This window comes from Chelmon rostratus, chromosome 4, assembly GCF_017976325.1.
Source record: "Chelmon rostratus isolate fCheRos1 chromosome 4, fCheRos1.pri, whole genome shotgun sequence".
Classification (NCBI taxonomy): domain Eukaryota; kingdom Metazoa; phylum Chordata; class Actinopteri; order Chaetodontiformes; family Chaetodontidae; genus Chelmon; species Chelmon rostratus.
Window position 1 is genome coordinate 5,519,005 of NC_055661.1, and position 20,103 is coordinate 5,539,107.

General features: G+C 42.9%; 1 protein-coding gene across 1 annotated transcript; it reads left to right on the forward strand.

The window, feature by feature from the left end:
- Positions 1 to 12,099: 12,099 nt before the first annotated feature.
- On the forward strand, positions 12,100 to 14,285 carry LOC121605542 (forkhead box C1-A-like). The gene has a single exon (XM_041935491.1). The coding sequence runs from the start codon at positions 12,405 to 12,407 to the stop codon at positions 13,818 to 13,820; it is 1,416 nt and encodes a 471-aa protein (XP_041791425.1). The 5' UTR covers positions 12,100 to 12,404; the 3' UTR covers positions 13,821 to 14,285.
- The last annotated feature ends 5,818 nt before the right edge of the window (positions 14,286 to 20,103 follow it).

Consider the following 20,103-nt stretch of genomic DNA (forward strand, 5'->3'; position numbering starts at 1 on the left):
GCTATAAAAAATAAAAAGCTCCATTTCTCTATGCTGTTGCTCCAAAGAAAAAGTCCCACATTTTTTATCTTTCTTTAGTAAAAATACAGAAATATTAGTAAATTTAAAAGATAAAAAGTGAATGTACTCATTATTCAGCTGAGTGGCCTCTGTGGTTACACGTAATATGTTCATGGACTATCGTTACTTATTTATTATCATGCAAACAGCATTTTAATGTTGTATGTTGTCAGAGTGGAGTTAATGTAAATCCTGTTGGTTTGATCTAAAATGAGGAATCATGTTATCAGCTTTCTCCAGAGTAAAACGTACACTTCCCTCTGAAAGGTGTAGGAGAATTATAAAGTAGTATAAAGTAGAGATACTCAAGTAAAGTCCATTTCCTTGAAAGTTGTAAAGTAAATTGAGTAAATACACTTAGTTAGTTGTAGACTGATGATATGAGGTGTGAGGCTCAAAACATAGACGTTCTTTGGAAGTCAGATTACAGCGTAAAAGGATGTTGTAATGAAGAAGAGCCTTTTTCTTCCTCTTAGAAAACCAGAGTGTTCTTAGTTTGAATATTTCCACATTTTCCATGTTTCACAGCCACCTCTATCACAACTGAAAGTCTTTGGCATCCTGAGGCTGCTCCTCTCCATGTGGACATCCAGGGTTGCCAACATCTGAAGACGCCACATAAACAAATGAAACGGCAGGGCCTGCGTCTATGGAAATGCAACATAGCGGTATTTTTAGAGTGCGGTAAACAGATCAGACTGGAGCAGAGCTGCCCCGTCACACAAACAGAAAGCAGACTTGGGCGGCTGAACCGGTGCTGCTGCTCTAGTTTCTGTCTACATGTGTGTGGGTCATGAATCACATGCAGCAGCTCATGACTGTCACACGTATGCAGATGTGATTTGGCAGTTGCAGCTCCTTATAGGTCACCAATATAATCACAGTTTATTAAAATGCTCTGTGGAGTCACTATTTGTGTCCTATAAGCTGAGATGTTTAATAGGTCAGTGTTTGTTAAAGTGCACGATGGGTTTCAAAGGTTTTCTCTGAGCTCATGACTTTTCTCATAAGAGTAAGTCTGTAGGAATATTGAATTAAATTCAGCCAGCTTTTAACATGAAGGTGAGGGTGTTTACAAATGAAAACCACATGTGAAATAAGAAATATCTTTCACATTTGAACTGCCCAAAAGGACACATGTGAAACACCAGTTCACACGTGGATGCAGTCTCCTGTGGTCCTGCTGTGATGCAGACAGTAAGGAAGGGTCTGGCTCAAGGTTCAAGGTTCAAGGTTCAAGGAGTCTTTATTGTCCCCGTGGGGCAAATTGCTCTACAGCCAGCAGTAACAAAAACAGGCAACAATCACAAAAAAACAACAACATATTGCACAGAGAAAATAATAGATGGGACAGTACATTAGTCAGTCACTTGTTCAGAAGACCTATGGCAGCAGGGACAAAAGAGTATTTAAGTCTGTTGGTCCTGCATCTTGGCAGGATGAACCTGCGGCCTGACGGGAGCAGCACAAACTCACCAACCAAAGGGTGACACTCATCAGTGAGAATCGAGCGGGCCTTATTCAGGGTCCTGAGCTTGTACATGTCAGCGAGATCATTGAGGTGAATGCCTGCAATTTTGCTGCACACTCTCACTATTCCCTGCAGTCTGTTTTTGTTCTTGAGGGAAAGTATGCCATGCCAGCAAATAAAAGAAAATGTCAGAACAGACTCAATAAAACAAGAATAAAACATTCTCATAAAAGTGCAGTCAACATTAAAACTCCGCAATTTCCTCAGGAAGTACATGCGTTGATGTGGCTTCTTGCAAACAGCATCAACATGGAGATCAAAAGACAGCTTGTCATCAATGTTAGTACCAAGGTATTTGTAATTATGGACCAGCTCAATGGTTTGATCCCCGATGACAAGAGGAGGTGTGGCTGGCAGCAATTTATGCAGGGCATCTTTGTACATCATTTGACATATGATGATATAATCTGCTTGTAAGCAAGCTTCAGATCCAGAATCAGTGTCAGAAAAACACAGTGAGGGAGGGACTGACTGGATCCTGTTGATCTTAATGAAGTGGCCTCCCTCCTTTGAACAGTTTGGGGTACAACAAATGTCATGTGGGATTGACGGCGAGTAAAGAACAGCATCAGTAGTCAGATACGAAAAAAGAAAAATCTTTAACAGTCCTCTCTAATTTCCTGAATGCAACCCTCCATGATGGAAAGTCACACAAAGTGGTCCTGCAGCTGCTGGATTTTCCATGACAAGGCTTTTGTGGCGTGTTGAACTTTGAATGTGGTGGAGTACAGCGCCATCCAGTGGCTGAGACCGTCACACAGAGGTCATTTCTGCAGTAGGACGATGAAGCCGAGAGTGAGAGGCATTGGCCCATGTTCCATTAATATAACTCTCAGAAACCAAAATAAATCTTTACTTACAGTAAAAGTCTCCATGTCATCCACCTGTTATATCTTAATGAATTTAATACATACATGCACTGTGTATACTGTATGTATGAGATGCATTATAAGATGCACGATGGATACTTCAGTGTTTCAAAAGGGCTTCAGGGTGAATGCAAACTGAGCGTTGTGTCAGTGATTTGCACCTACTGAAAGCTTTTCCTACATAGACACAGTGTTTAGAGCCCAGGCTGGATTAACCCACTAGGGGGGCAAAGCACAGGAGTTGCTGGTGGGCCCCATTCACAGCTTGTTTGTGGCAATTTGGTTGAACAAAGTGATAAATTGTCCATCAGAACAGGTATTAATTAAAGACTTGTCAGGGGCTTCTGTCATCTGCGCTGACATAGTGCTTTCAAGGTGTATGTTCCAGAAAAAATTCACAATTTATTTATGATGATGATGATGATGCCTGACTGTCATGTAACTATGGCAGCCACAGAAACCAAACGGAGGAAAATGACATGATGCTCATGTGTGGGGGGAGTTCACACCTCTACACCAGCACTGAGCAAACATGAAATCACAAAAAACAGCAGCAGAGAAAAAAAAACATAAATTTTAAGTTTCTAGCAGAGCTAATTAATCATTTATATGAGATCAGTTTGCTGAACTTGGTTATTATGTAGAGGTGCAGTTGTATCTACTCACTGAAAGAACCTTAAATCCTCCTCCACTGTTTTTCTCCTTCCTCTCACACTCGAGTGTTTGAGCCTAACTGTGCAGAGTGACGTATGTGCAGAGTTTGACACTAGAAGTCTGTTTTCGCATACGTCTGCTGAAAGTGGAAAGTTTCTCTGCCTACTGAAAATCCAGTTTTAAATAGGCGTGCCTACCAGCATGATTTGTGACATCACAAATAGCCTGGAGGCCAATCATGGTCCAATATTCAACTTACAGAAGTAGAAATCTGAAGCCAGCAGTGCACAAACACTGAAAATAGATTTCAGTAAAGTAAGACACGTCTCCTGGGAACTAGTTAAACTTTTAAAGTGACACATATTAGCATAACGATAGATTCAGGATGTTTAATGGAGAAGAAGCAGATGCTATTTTTAGGATTTTAACAAAATATTAGAACTTTTTTTGACACAAATTATTATTCAGTGCAGAGTATTTTCTATACATCTTGAAACATGTCAAAAGATGAGGGGATCTTTAACATTTTCCAAACTGAGCAGTGCTAGTTTCAAGTCTAAATGAATGACAAAATATTTTGTGAAGTGTTTATCTACAAAATCACGATTTGGCCTGAGAATGAGGTCGGATGAATGAGACCATGAGCACAGACAAGCTCAGGGAAATGCAGATGTGAGGTTCTGCGATAAATGAGTCGGTGTGTTGGATGGACGAGCAGAAATAACATCCTGAATCGTTATTATCTTACTTTAAATGAAGATTCGACGTTTCATTTTTTTGTCTTAGAATTGAGGCTACAGCCAAGCCAAGTTCTGTAGATACATTAAATTTGTATGTTCAATACGCATCATATCACGTTTCTGCAGTAGGTATCAAAGTGATGTAGCTCAGATCACCGGTTCATCTATATGAGCTGAGTTTTCCATCAGGAGGAGGGGGGGTGATGGTGGCGTGACAGCAAGACTGCCACCCCCGAAAGGCTCAGTCGTTCACAAGCAAGGATGGAGCGAGCTTCACCACTTTGTGAACACGTGACAGTATGAAGGATGTAACTACACGGGCTCAGGAACACTTCATGAAACCATCGTCAGTAAACACAGTTCCTTTTCAAAGGACTGCATTCTGTTCTTCATTATGTTTTACTCAGAGTCCCAGCCTTTCTGGACTTGTGGTTGTAGGCTAAACATGTTGCAGACCTCCCGCCGCAGCCTACTGGACACACACATGAAAGCGATGTCAATGTTCTCGTTCTACTTCTGCGTCAGATGCAAACAAATGTATCTCTCAAATGAATGTTACGTTCATATGGATGAAGCCACAACAAGCTGGGAAACGAACAAACAGCTTGGTTTCTCGCAAACTGTGTTGGATTCCAGTTATAATGCAGCCTGTTGTTATGTCAGTTCCTTCAGTAAATAATGTGTCTCATGATACCGTATGTGCGGAGTGACTCACTGTTCAATCAGCTCACCATCTGAATAGATTTAGATGAAGGGATTCTGCCACCTTGTTGCTCCTAAGTACTCTACATGTACTTTACTTCAGTCTTTTCTTTTCAGGCCACTTTGTACTTGCACTCCACTACATTTCAAAAGCAAATATTTTACTTTGTACTTCACTACATTTATCTGACAGACTATCGTTACTGGTCCCTTTACAGCTCAAGCTTATAAAACATGATGGTTTGGTCTAGATTAAACAGTACAGCTGAAACCATCAGTCGATTAACCAATCTATCGACTGACAGAAAATTCACTGACAAGTATTTCTGTAATCATTTCATTCAGTTTTCATGTAAAACGTTTCATGGTTCCAGCTTCACAAAGAGTGAAGAGCTGCAGTTAATCCTTAATTATTTTCATAATTTCATGTATTTTTGTAGAATTTGGAGGTTTAGAGTGTTGGCTGGACTAAACAAACCTTGTGAAGGTGTCGCTGTGGGCTCTGGGTCATTCTGACTACATTTCTCACTGTTTTCAGAAAGTTTACAAACCAAACAATTAATTGATTAATGGAGAAAATAATCTGCAGGTGAATCCAAAATTAAAGTAGTCATTAGCTGCAGTTGTATACAAAGTAGTTCAAGATGCATCAACCAGCTACGCTAAAATGCTGTTTTCACATGAATGCATGAGTCATAGTAATCTAATGATTGAATGTATAATAGTCTAACAGTCACAGGGGACATTTGTCTACACCTATGACTTCTGTGAATAATTTAAGTACATTTTCCTGATTATACTTACATACTTTTACTGAAGTAGCATCCCTAGTGCAGGACTTTTGCTTGTAATCCTGCATTACAGTATTAGTACCTTTACAGAAGTAAAGGATCTGAATAGTTCCTTCATCACTGACAATAAATGAAAAGAGCTTTGCTATTCTCAGATACTGCCTGCTTTGGACTGAATGCTGATGTGAGCATGCTAATACCACAGCTGCACGCTAACATAAAGCTAGCATTGTTACATGAGATTCAGTGCGGTTCAGTGGCACCGTAGATTGTGTTGTGCTCTTTTGCTTCACTTACAGAATTGATCAAACCATCCAGTCTTCTTCGGTCTCCTCCTCCATCATGGGTGGAGCCAGAGGTTTAAATATCCAGCCTTTTCTCCAAAATCTGTCTCAGCTCAGATCTCCAGATGGCTCAGATTTAAACACCACACTGTCGCCCACGTTTGCACCTTCTCCTCCAGAGCCAATGCACATCTTATCCTCCAGCTGTGGCTCTGAGGCTGCTGCTCAGTCTGCTGGTGAGGCTGGGAGGAAAGTCTCCTCCACAGAGTCTTCAGAGCCACCTGGTTATTAAAAAAGCCTCCTCCATCTGCTGCACCTTAAGGAAAACCTGCCTGTCAGCGGCTCCCTGCTGTATGGTTAAGACTCAGACTCTCTGAAGCCTCATGGCAGGACTCAGGGTGTTTTTGGAGTTTGCTCTATCTGAGCTGCTGAAGCTTCGTCCTTTTCCAGTTCACAGACACTGAGCTTTGAAATGCTGTGATCCTGTGCTCTCACTGCAGCTGTAGCTTTTTCCATCTGGAAAACTCACTCAGTAAAGCTCTGCAGAGCTGGAGACTGGGACTGGTGTTAAAAAAAAAAAAAAAAAAAAAAAAAAAAAAAAATTCTCTAGTTCTTAATCTGAAACGACTGATCTTATCTTCCTCCTTGAAAGGTATCTAAGCTGGACACCTTCAAGCATCCTGAAGATACAGATATGAAACAGTGCCTTAGCAGATTGGGTCAAATGAAATACAGATGAAGAGGGCAATGACAGTTAGAGTCTGCTACAGTAAGTGCATGTGGAATGAAAAGGTTGGTTGCTCTTCAGATCTTGTAAGCTCACCTAAACAGGCAAAAAATAAATAAATAAATAATAACCCAAAGGGGATATCAGAAGAGATAATGCTGGCCCTCTATCATTAGAGATGCCTTTAAACAAGGCATTTATCTCCAGTGGCTTCAGAGGAGCAGCTCAGTGACCAGCAGATACAGGATATCGTGAAGCTAGACGACCCCCAGGTAATACTGTCGTAGTGTGAATGGCAAAGAGCATGTGCACTCAGCCAAAGCTTGAGAAGTTAAAATCAAGCTGACAGCAGTGCAGTCGTGCCTCTCCTGAAAGATGAAGCTGCTTTAAGGAAGAGAAAAGAAAGAAAGGAACAAAAAGGAAAAGCAAAGAGGGACCATCTGTACAGAGGAAGGTGGTGGTTTCACATCCTCCACTAGAGGGCAGAGTTTAGCAGCAAAGGTTGGACTTCTGCTTGGCTAGTTCGCTTTGACCAATTTGACTCATTTCCTGTGGTGTAGCTCGTTGTTAATTCATACAGCACACTACTGTTAAATTAGACACATCTCTTCACACATGAGTTGCTGGTCTAGATTGCTTGTATATGAAAAATAGCAACATGCATAAAGCAACAGACAAACAAAATGACAGACCAATTTTAGAGACACTGTCACATTACCTCACATCTTTAAGATCTTTATGATGTTGCAGCTTCCTGCAAGACTTGCTGACAGAACTAGTTTGAACCTATTTTCTTTAGTTTGCCAATTTTACACTCAGGCCAAAAAAATCAAAGTAAAGCTCAGTTCAATTCTACAGGTTCTTAAATGATATGACTGAGCGGGAAACTCAATTCCACAATACTGTAAGTTCCATTTTTCAGGCAGTTTATTCAACATAAACTGAGGCAAACAGATGTAAATATTTCCTTGGCTCAGTTTCTGGGCTAATCTTGATTTCATTTGAAATGGCGTGCAAATACAGATAGATGAGCCTGTTCGCGTGTCATCATGCGAGAAAATTATACTGTTCAGCAGGGCAACTAAATCAGAAACAGCTCAAGCTTCAGTCACTTCCCGTGGCCTTATTTGGATTTTCAGAGAAGCTCTGCTCGTTGGCCTGTCTGGCTTTAAATGTCAAGTTTTGGGCTTGAAAAAAAAGAGGCAAAACTGCCATACTGTGAGGCGCTTTATGGCCTTGAGAACAGCTTCACCCTCTTCTAACCAGTCACAGCCGCGGCACCAAGCACAAGATTAATGTTTTGCACATGGATGATTGGCAGCTATTTATTTGAAAACCGGTTCCAATGTGCACGACTTTGAGATCCTGAGATGTTTTGGAAATCTGTCTGTGTTTAATTAAGCACTTAATATAAACACAGTCGATGACACAGTGAAGTTTCAGGAGTGAGCCTTCTGAAGATCAGACCACAGACTGATGTAGGGTCACCAGTAAAATACAGAACTGAAATACTCTGCACTTATAATTTTAATTTTTTTATTACACTGAATATGTATTATAGAGTTGTGGAACTTTATGAACTAAAATTTGCTCATAAAGTCTAGATTTCCCTCTTTTACTTTCCTGTTTGGTGCTGCTGATAGTGCGTGTGCATCAATGTGGCAGCAGAGGGCGCTGTGTCAATACATAATGCCGGTTTGGCAACACACAGACTGATGGCGCTGATGATCCCTGGAAATAAAAACCGGAAATGAAGCTGATGTTCCATTTCTTACCTACAGCGACTGCGTATTTATTTGCCTGTAAATATCTAAGAGAATATATATAAATTTAAGTTTATAATAGTCATATTTCTAATTATGTAACTGAATAATTAAATATTGATTTTAAGTCATATTCTAAGTATAATTAAGTCATAATATAATAAGTCAGTGAACCTGTCACTGCCGGTCTGCAGGGAATGCTGCATTTCATGCCCAGAAAAACCTTCAACATTCAGCCTTTGTTCTAAACACATGAGAACATAATATCCACAGTATACAACATGTGCTTTAACTCAGGGTTTCTATACATATTATCTGTACATCAGTGTCTGAGCTATAAAACTGAATCAGCAAGAAAGGACAGAATAGGCTTCATTAATATCTCTTTTGATACAAAAGATTTCTTTATTGCACAGATACTGTATTTGTTTGCTCACCTGATTCATGACTTCAGGTGGTGAAACTCACCAAGTATGTTGTACCCGGAGTCTGAAAAGCATCTATAAGAAACATTAAAAGTTTAAAATGCCCTGTCACATCATCACTAGTCACTGAAATTCTCTTTTCATGGTTAAAGAATAGAGTATTTTATTGCTTAGCATTAATGGTAAACCCTGAAATAATATAACTACGAAATATTCTTCTAACCACAAATGGAGGAGAGAGGAGGAGACTGTAGAGATAAAACACATTTTTCAATAACAGATGTTCTGTCTGAACTGTAGATACACAACTAATAACACATGAACCCACAAGAGACCAAGAGACGTTTCTTTGCTTTCTAGCTAAAGTACCTTTAAACACAGTGGAGAAAGTAACAACAAGTACATTTACCAAGGTACTGAGGTGTACTTAAGTCGATTTAAGGGACTTGAGCATTTAAATTTTCTGCTGCTTTGTACTGCAGCTTTGTACTTTTTACTCCATTGCAGTTATAAGATAACTTTAGTGACTTGTCACTTTAATAATGCAAAATATAATCAATAAATAAATTAATTTATATAATTATAAGTGAAGATTAAACTTTATTGATCCCCAAGGAGAAAATCTCATGATACAGATGTATAATAATACAATATAAATAGAATGTATAATATGCAACTCAGTCCTTTTGGTCCTTTAAGTATATTTTGATGCCCTTAATGTACTTTCACTTAGATTATATTTTGAAAGCAGGACTTTTACTTGTCACAGATAAGATTATTAGAGTATATTATAAGAGTATTAGAGTACTTCATCCAATACTGGTAAAAACTCACTGACAGCATGGTGACAGCATCCATCCATCATTTGTCAAGATGGCGCTGCACGAGTGGCGGCGAGTTACAGCAGCTCCACCCGCTTCTCTTTGATTTCGTGTTTTATTGTGTGTGTTTTTTCCAACTGCTATTACCCGCTGCTGTAATACCCAAATTTCCCCGGCTGGGGATTAATAAAGTCCATCTTATCTTATCTCATCTTATCTTATCTTATCACACACTTTACATAATGACCACTGGGGGGCAGGAGTGTGTCGTACATGAGCAAGAATTACTGCAATATTTTTCCAGCAGCGTTCAGCTTTCTCTCAGCATGACTTTCTGTTTAAAATCCCCGAAACCCTCAATTTACAATAAAACAATACAAATTTGTCCCAAACTATCTCAGGATGTGGCTGGTTTTCATTGGAATATCAGTGGTGACAGATGGAGGGAAATGTGCTGCAGATATGAGCGCGTTCATCCTGTTAATAACAAGTGTCAGAGCTCCTGTAACAAAAGCCTCATTAATGACTAATTCACAGAATAAAGAGCAGAGCCCATTAAACGTTGCACAAATGTTTGACCAAGCAGCAGCCCACAGCTGTAAGGCTGGCCCCTCCACCTGTCGGCTGCTGGCTCAGGCTCACCTCACTCAGCGGCGGATGCAGGCGAGCCTCGGCGTTGTCAGCAGGGGTCAGTGGTCAGTCACGGCCGCCTGGACCTCACAGGTGACAGACCGCTCTGCCTTTGCTTCCTCATGAAGGGTCTGACAACACATGCAAATCACAGAGCAAAGAGAGAGAGGCAGAACAGCCACACACACACAAACACACACACATTCACACACGATCAGAGAGAAATCAGATCCTCTCAGATTATTTCATCAGGATGGGAATTTTTCAGTTTCTCTTTTATTGCAACTAATCTTGTAAATTCCTGTTGAAAATGTGTCAGTCAGGTCAATTTCCCAGATAAAGAAAATTTAAAGTAGCTGTCTCTACTTGTTTCACTGCGCTAGGCCTCAGTTTGTATTAATTCCATGGCCTCTTAGATGTAGTTTAATACCAATGAGCTGGCCTAAATACGGTGTCAGTTAAAAGGTGAAGCTTGACATGCACAGTCCAGCCTCATGATGACTCCACAGCTTCAGAGAATTAGAGTCTAACGGTCTTAAGTTTCTACCAATAAAGACATTCAGAATTATTTTCGTTTTGGTCACATGTCTGGAATATTCATTTGTTAAATTTGCTACATTTGGCTGAATCCGTTAACTTAAATAAAAGATGGAGCTATTGTGTAAAGTAAATAAAATGTTGCGTTGGAGTTGAAACTGTCAGGAAATTCTGCATCGAATAAATGAATAAACTATTTGTTCGCAGATGGACGAGCCTGCTTTGGTCCCTAAACGCGTCAAATAAAACCACGTGATTCCACGTGCAGGGCTGCTTCACACTTTGACAGTAATAACTTTCATTTCTGAGACATTATTACACGCACCAATGGACATCTCTCAACAAATGTTACCAATAAAAATTGCGTAATGAATTAAATGTAAAACATGCGGAGAAATATGTTGATCTCAAACTACAGAACTATGAGAGTTAAATGACAAATCAACAATTCAGCAGAAAAAGGAAAGGAGGTTTTAGGACAAACGTTAAATACTTGTTGTTTCATCTTGTTATATTTATGTGAATTTTCTCAGTTTGATAATAACAGACTGCGATTATTGAATGTTAATTTATTCTCCTGCCATCCTAAAAATGATTCATTCCATCTTCCTTTAATCATCTCCAACTTTGTAATGTTTTCTAACGATTTGTTCAATCAGGCTGAAAAGACGCTTTCTAATCAACACAACGAAACGTGACTTTGTGGGAGGCAGGGGTGGGGGGCTTTGATGGTTCTGTTGACACCCGCTCAGTGTGAATGACATTTGGAGGTCTTCATCTGAAAAATCCCACCTCAGTCTCAGCGGCCGCTCGCACCCAGGGGACCTTTTCTCACCCACCTCGACCAAATGATCTTCATTTAACCTTTAATGAGTTGCCCCACACCGCCCACCGGCGCTGTCTGTTAGCGGGAGGGAGGCATCCTCTCTCTTTCATGTCCGTCTGTTGATTCAGAGGCTGAGCCGCAGCTGACTGCAGCCTGGTCGCTGTTAGCTCGTTTTGCATCCCTAATCGGCGATAGCTTCGCTCTGATTAGAGGTTCAGGAATCCTGAAATGTTTTAATAACAGAAATGTTAACAGAAATCAGGAAAAGGCCTGTCATTTCAGGCCCCCACGGCTGATTAAAGACAGATAGAACAGAATCTATCAGTGGAAGGCCTTTGAGGTAAATTCTGGGCGCTCTGTTTTGGTGAATTTCCACTTTTACGCAGAGTTTTGACGCGTCGGAGATGAAGAGGAGGGTACGCCAGTTCGGTCCGAAGCTTTCAGGCTCGTTATCCCACAATAAACTCACTGTCTGCTTTTCCGAAATAGACTAATGAGAACTTATTTTATGGCTGGCAATTTGATAAATTAATGAAAAATAATAAATGTCGCAATTTGGGTCATTGAGTGAATTTTTCATCATTTTGGGCACACCCTTAACAGCATTTTAATAACTGCATGTCTGAGCTGAGGAGAGAGGGAGGTGGAGGGGGAGGAGGAGGGAGGAGGGGGGGTGTAGTAACTTTTGTCGCCATGCAGCTTTTCCACAGGTTCATTTCGTCCTCCAATTGGATGATGGAGCACACATTCGGGGAGGAGCAGCCCGAGCAGCCAAAAGGGAGGAAAAAATGTGAAGGGTAAAAAAAAAGTTGCTCGCTGTGTAGACTCGTGCTCCTCCAGCCGTACTTTAGCCCTCTCAGTCTCCCTAATGTTCACTGCGGCAGTGTGCGCTCTCTCCGCTTCACCGTGGCGAGCTGCGGCTTAAAAAAGGACTTCCAGACGACACAGAAAGAAGAGGAAAGACGAACAGAATCGGAGCACACGGCGAAGTTGTGAGAGTTTCTGGGGGGAAGCAGTTTGGGGAGGTTTTACGCATTGCGCAGGATGCAGGCGCGCTACTCCGTCTCCAGCCCCAACTCTTTGGGAGTTGTACCGTACATCAGCAGCGACCAGAGCTACTACCGGGCCGGCGGTGGATACACCGGGATGCCTGCGCCTATGAGTATGTACTCCCATGCGGCCCACGACCAGTACCCGGCCAGCATGGCCCGGGCGTACGGGCCGTACACCCCTCAGCACCAGCCGAAGGACATGGTCAAGCCCCCGTACAGCTACATCGCCCTCATCACCATGGCCATCCAGAACTCACCGGAGAAGAAGATCACCCTGAACGGGATTTATCAGTTTATCATGGAGAGGTTCCCCTTCTACCGGGACAACAAGCAGGGCTGGCAGAACAGCATCAGGCACAACCTGTCGCTCAACGAATGCTTTGTCAAAGTGCCCCGGGACGATAAGAAACCCGGTAAGGGCAGCTACTGGACCTTGGACCCAGACTCATACAACATGTTTGAGAACGGCAGCTTCCTACGGCGCCGGAGGAGGTTCAAAAAGAAGGATGTGCAGAGGGACAAGGATGAGCGGGACAGGCAGGGAAAAGACCCCTCTGCCCGCACCCCTGGCAGGGAGCAGGACCCGCCTGTGCAGGGCTGTCAGCCGGTGCGGATCCAGGATATAAAGACGGAGAACGGGACCTCGACGCCGCCTCAGGCCGCGTCCCCGGCCCTGAGCGCCGTGCCCAAGATCGAGAGTCCAGACAGCAGCAGCAGCATGTCAACAGGCAGCCCGCACAGCGTGCCCTCCACCCGGTCACTCAGCATGGATGGACCAGAGCACCATCACCACGGCCAGGCCCCGGCGCAGGGCTTCAGCGTGGATAACATCATGACCACCCTGCGGGGGTCTCCGCAGGCCGAGCTGTCCCCGCCACTCATCGCCTCCTCTCGGACAGGTATCACCCCTTCACTGTCGCTCAACTATTCCCCCAACCAGACACCCGCGTACAGCTCAACGACCTGCAACCAGAACGTCATCTCCACGAACTCCAACGCAACCTATCACTGCAACATGCAAGCCATGAGCCTGTACGCGGGGGACAGATCGTCCGGGGGCCACCTGGCGCCCTCCACCACGGTGGAGGAGGCTCTGCCCGACTATTGCATCACCACGACCACCGCGTCCCCACTCGGTCACGGCAACCTGAGCCAGGCGGGCCAGGACGGCCACCACGCGCACCAGGGACGCATCGCGTCCTGGTACGGGGACCTGAGCCACCTGAGCCCGGGTTACCCGGCGCAGCAGCAGAACTTCCACTCTGTGCGGGAGATGTTTGAGTCCCAGCGGATCGGGCTGAACGGCTCCCCGGTCAGCGGGAATAATAGCTGTCAGATGGCTTTCCCCCCCGGCCAGTCCATCTACCGCACCTCAGGAGCTTTTGTTTATGACTGCAGCAAGTTCTGAAAGCCAAAGCGTGTCTTCTAAATGAATAACTCTAATATATGTTTTCTATATTTTTTTGTACTTTTGGTCTTTATTCACACTCCGAATGGACATAAGAGATTCAGAGACTTTCTTATCGAGGCGTGTGTAACACCAAAAACACGTAAGTGTCTTCCCTCTCACTTTGAGACTTGTTTATAAAGATGGCTCAAACACAAGCTTTTATGACTCTAGACTGTAAATTATAGCCTAATATAGTAATTTATTTTTTAGGAAAAGGGAGTGGATGGATGTTGAGGACCAAACACTTTTTCCCCCCCAGTTTTCTTATTGCTGCCTTTATTTGTCCCAGTTCTTGTATAGAAATAGAGGAGGGACTTTGTAGTCTATCTTGACTTATTTTATTCATTTTGTCTATTTGTTAAAAACTATTTTGAAGGCATTACGTTTTGTTTGTTTAATAAAGTGCCGTCTATTTGATTTTAACTGGAGTGATTTATTAGCAGTGGTAATGCTAATGGACAGGAGTATTTTGAAATGAAGAGCTAGAGAAGCAGGTCAAAATGTATTCGTGGTTTATAATATTTTACAATAATTCTGAGTTGTTAAATACTCTAAAAATGAGTATTTTTTAGAAACTGTGCGAGGAGTTTTAGTGCGTTATAGCCAGAGTGCGTTTACTCTTTCAGTGAATCCGCATAATTTGAATTTTCAAACATATAAAAGAAAAAAAACACACAATTTATGTTCATACCAACTGTTCAGTTCAAGAGAGAATATTTTATTAAAAGCTATCAGGAGGTCTGCAGACGCCAAATTAGACGGTGTACAGTCGAGGTTAAAATATCAACCCGTGAGGGGTCAAACAGATCTGCCTTCATTTGGCTCTCAGTGGAAAAGCTCGAGGCCATCCTGCAGGCTGTAGCTCTCCAACATTCAAGTGTAAATGCAGGCGGTAAATAGACACACGTGTGGCAGCCGCTCAGCGGTGCGGTTTGAACTCACGAAAGGCCTTGTCAGCAAAACAAATCAGTCATTACAACTGAGCAGGCTTCCGTCTGACTGCTGTTTGGGAATCATGGCAGGGTTTGGCTGCAGAAAGAGCTGCCGCTGCATTTATTCTGGCTGTCTTCAGAGCGCGTTTGGCCGCGGGAGCAGACCCCAAAGGTCCCGCTGCTGCAGGACGCTGTGATCGATAAGATCTGCGGAGGCAGGACGGAGAGCGGCCTGTTGGGCACTTTGTTGTCCTGCAGGCTCGACTATTACAGCAGCACCGCTCTGTTTTCACTGACTGAAACACTGCTGCTGTCAGATATTTATTTATTTCAGTACTCCCCTGATGACGTGGGCCTTGATGGACCCCCCACCCGCCCTTTCCCCAGATCCAGATGCTTATGAGGATCAATACTTAAAAAAAATATATATATATTTCTATGCGTGCAGGCAGAGCCACATGGCAACGTGCATGTCCATATGTTATCCCGATATCATTGTTAGGATTATAGTTTTATAAAATTCATGTGTCAAAATATTTCAGATAAAGAATAACTATAAAAAGCTATCATCATGAATCAGTTAATAGCCTGAATTGAATAGCCTCAATGGTTTGACCCACGCAATGATACTATAGGTGACGTAACGTGTTTATAAGAAAGTACAATTAAAACTATTCTGTTAACAACATTAAAATGAACAACAACAGTATTATTATTATTATTATTATTATTATTATTATATCACCATCGTCAATAATAATAATAATAATAATAATAATAATAATAATAATAATAATAATAATAATAACAGGATATTAGAAGTCAGTGTTTTTCCAGTTGGACAGTTTGAATATTACATAAAAAAAAAACCCTGATTTGTATGTTTGTTTGTTGGTTTGTGTGTTTGAGCTCTCGGAGCGCCTCAGTCCTCTAACCTGTGCTCTGATGCAGCAGCCTGCAGACGCTGAGCGAACTGATGAGACATTTTCACTCTCTGGCAGACAGTATAACACCTCTGGAACCGGAGCAGTGTGTGAGTGTGTGTGTGTGTGTGTGTGTGTGTGTGTGTGTGTGTGTGTGAGAGAGAGAGAGAGAGAGAGAGAGAGAGAGAGAGTGTATGGCGGTGAAAGCTTAGACATGACTCTCAGTTTTTAGGCCTGTGTGGATGAGATTTTAATGAGTCAGTGAAACTAAAAATTCCTGCGCGCAAACGCTCCCCAGGGCCACCAGGCTGATGAGTCGAGCCCATAAAGCTAACGTAAACAATGCGCTATTGGCTCCAGGGTTGCACCTTCCACTGGGGGGGTTCAGCTGTAAAAAAAAAAAAAAAAAGAAAGAAAGGAAAATAAATTTAAATACGCCCAAATCACAGCAGAAAGGTGCGTAATAATTCAAATAAATTGAGAGTATTGCTTCTAAACAAACGTCTTTAAGATTGATGCGGAACTCAAGGGTCAGGAAGGAAAATACAGTCACGGCTGCGAAGCATTTTTCATTTTAAGGACAAGACAGGAGGAGGTGATGGAGGTCAGTGGAGGGGATGTCAACAGCGCGCTTTAGGAAAGGGCGGCGAGAGGCCTGCAGTAAAGCCTGTCACTACCTTTTCTAAAGCAGCTTCAGTGGGACAGGACTGGTGGACTCCTGCATTGTTGTGGCAGTTTACAGGCCTGCAGCGGCAAAATAAAGACTCCCAGAGGAGCAGAGGAGCGCTCCTCAGGCTGGAACCGCTGCCAACGCGCCTAACAAGCGCACTAAAAGCGCACTCAAAAGGCCTAAGGAATTATTCTGTTATTGTGCCACGTTGTGTTTGAGGTATTTTAATGTTCAGTTCAGTATTAATTAACATCAATGTAAAATATACATCGCCTCCAGGCACCGCAGACGCGCAGACGTCTTGTACGGCACCAGGTGTCTGCCGATTTATTTGGCGAATTAACCGCAGTTTTCACACAATGATGAGCCTCTCAGAGACGAGTGTCAACCTGATAGCCCACATCTCATGTGCTAAAGGTTTGGCAGATACCGAGGGATTTAGAGGAAACGGATCGGCTTGAAAAGCACCTGAAACACCTGGGAGCCTCAGCGGAGGCACACAGGAGCCATTTTTAGAGTGAGGAGGAACTATTTTCTTGCGCCGGCGCTAATTTGGATTTTTTAAGGAATTACTTTCTAGAAGAAAGTCCGAAACACTGCAGAATTGACCTTTTTTTTTTTTTTTTTTTTTTTTTTTTTTTAACGAATTGAGGTACAGCAGGCAGATTGCACTGTTTGACTTGTTCTATTTTATTCAGTATATTTTTGCAGCTGGAGGCAAAATGTAAATATGAAAAATTCACGCGGTGATCAGTGACATAAAATCGCTGCATGTTTTATGTCCTAAATCGAAAAAAAAACCTAATATTAAACATAATCTTGCTCGTGAGGCCCCATGGAGCTTCTTTAAACGATTGAAATGTGTAATTTATATTAAAACCACCCGTGAAGGACTCTTAAACAGCGTACAGTGACTATTGGATGACAGACTGAAGGCGTTCAACTTTAAAAACAGGACACTTGTGGCAGCTGTGAAGAAACATGTAGACTACACACACTGCTCACCTCCTCTCTCTGAGGTGTGTGTGTGTGTGTGTGTGTGTGTGTGTGGGTGGGTGGGGGCTAAATCCCTTCAAGCAGCAGCCACGGCTGAGATCTCCTCTCTCGGTCTTCGCTCCCGCAGGATCCGACAGACATCTGCCTCCCTGACTTTTCTGCCTCTTGCGTTGCTCTGTGAGAGTCCGCGTCCCGAGGAGCCGCGGAGCTCCGTCTGAGACCGGGTCCACATGTCAGAGCAGCCCGAGCCCTCAGAGGAGGAGGGAGGTCCGCCACATCTCAGTGCAACTGAGGTGAAACTAAATGTGCAGTGTGGCCGCTGATGAATTTCACGGTGACGCCAGCTGCTGTCTGGATGGACTCTTCTTCTTCTTCTTTTAGGCAGCTTTAAGCTCAAGTCTTCTAGGCTGCAGGCCTGCTTTCATTTCCTGCAGAGATCTACAACCTGAGTCACTGTTTCTTTGACTTTCTTTCATTGAACCAGATGCTCGTTTGTATTTAGTGACACCTCTCTGCTCTGTTTGTGTGGAGGAGCTGTGGACAAGATGAAAATGTGAAGAGGAGTTAGACTGCTGCCGTGTCCTGCCAGTGATACTGTGAAAGAGGGAAGAGTCAGACTATTTGTAATGACGCACACAGTGATGGTGCTGCTTTGGCCTGAATAACTTCTACATTATTAATAATAAATGATGAGGCAGCACTACTCGCAACATGAACAGCTAGTTTAATTTCCTTTGTTCCGTTTTCTGGCAACGAAATGATGCGTTTCACAGGAAAAATCTGTCAGTTTTAAAACTGCTGCTTTGAGCGAAAGACGCAGCGTTTTTCTGCCTCCCGCTGCTTTCGTTTCAGGGGTTTTTTCCACATTGCGCAGTAGGCTGGCAGAGAAACACTGTAATATTCTTATTTTACAAGGACTTGTGGACTCCCTGACCACCTCGTGAGTTTAAATTGACCGTTAGAGCTGCTTAAACCTCCAAACGTTTGTTTAGCTGCATGGACGTTTTTCCGCCTTTGCATTCGTGCTCCAGGTCCAGATCGGCTTCACTTTCTTTGTGCGCCAACAGTAAGGCGGATCACAAGACTGCCCTAATTGTTGTTGAGGGGCGCGCGGTGCACCTGCGCGAGGCTTCAGGCTCAGTGTGTGTGTGTGTTGTGGTCTCAGCGCGGTTTCGGGGGCCCAAACAACCTCGGAGCCACATCTGTTCCCAGTTTAGAGTCCGGCAGACGCGGCGCTGTCCACGACGATCAGAGAGGCTTTTAAATGTCCTGTAGGTGTTGTCCCCAAAAACAGACAGAGGCCATCCCGCCCTCCCCAGACCGCTCACTGAGACCTCCAGCCCCCCGTACAAGATCAATGTCCAACCGCTCGACCCCAGTGTAGACCCTGTGGTGACAGTAACTGAGTACATTTACTGCATGTACTCTCCATTATGAGCTACTTTTTCTTAAAAAAAAAAAGCAAAACTATTTTCTGCTGTTACAGCCCACTTCACCTCAAAACTGTCATTTTTTTACTCCGTTATTTATCTGACAGCTTTCTTTATTTTACAGATTAACATTTCATATCTAATCTATAAGAAAAGCTCCTAAATATGATGGTCTGCCTTAGATAAAACTGTCCAGCCATATACAAGGTGGTTAAAACGAGCTCCACCAGTCAAAATACTGATCGAAGTAAAATGCATCAGCAATAATAATGTTATATTATTAAATAAAATAAAATTTGTAATAATAATACAACCGTGACAGGAACAACTGTGCTGCATAATCACAGCTTTTATTTTTGACATTTCAAATCTATTTTGCAGATAGTGGAAAACCTTTATGAAGCAGTTTTCTTTTTTAATTTTGTTTCGGTTAAGAATCTTAATTCTTCTTCCACCACTAATAAATCCCCCAAAATACTGGCACAGCCCGCACAAATACAGTCAGCTATCATAGATCCGAGAGACGTTATTAAATATAATGTGTGGCTTTTATTATAAAGTCTGTACGTGCTTATATTTATTTCAGTAATCCAAGAGGATGTAAGACGAGAGGAACAGATGCAAATGAAGCATTTTCATTTCACAGACTTATTTTGAGAAAAAGTATTAAAGATGATTAAGATTCCTCGCAAACAGCAGATATTCAACAGCTGGAGAAACACTTGATCCTCTCACAGCAGTTTAAAGACTTTAGATACTCTCCAATGGAGTGTAAATTCACTGAAGACAAGCAGAGGCGAAATATTTGCTTGTCCAAGAGACAGAGGACATGTCAGTAAGTTTAATTAACTTCTGGAAGCGTTTTCACTGAATCAGTGAGAGAAGCCGGCGGCTATATCATCATCAGGACCAGAGCAGGTCCGGGTCTAGGCTCCACACGCTCAGTGCCTTTGAAATCAGCAGCCAGTCTGGACAGACAAGAGGCGTTTGAGAGCGGGACTCTGGGACTCTCGGGGAGGAACGCACTTCCTGCCGAATACAAGAGCGCAGTGTGCTCGCAAAGAAAAACCCTGGAGAGCGAGCAGAGGGGAGAGAAGAGACAGGAGCTGAGCCAGCCGACCTCTGCACAACCTGGGCAACACACACACACACACACACACACACACACACACACACACACACACACACACACACACACACACACGCACACACTCACACGCACACACACGCACACAGGATAAAGATTTGCTACCTCAATACCTGTCTCTATTAACAGAATTGTGCCCCCTC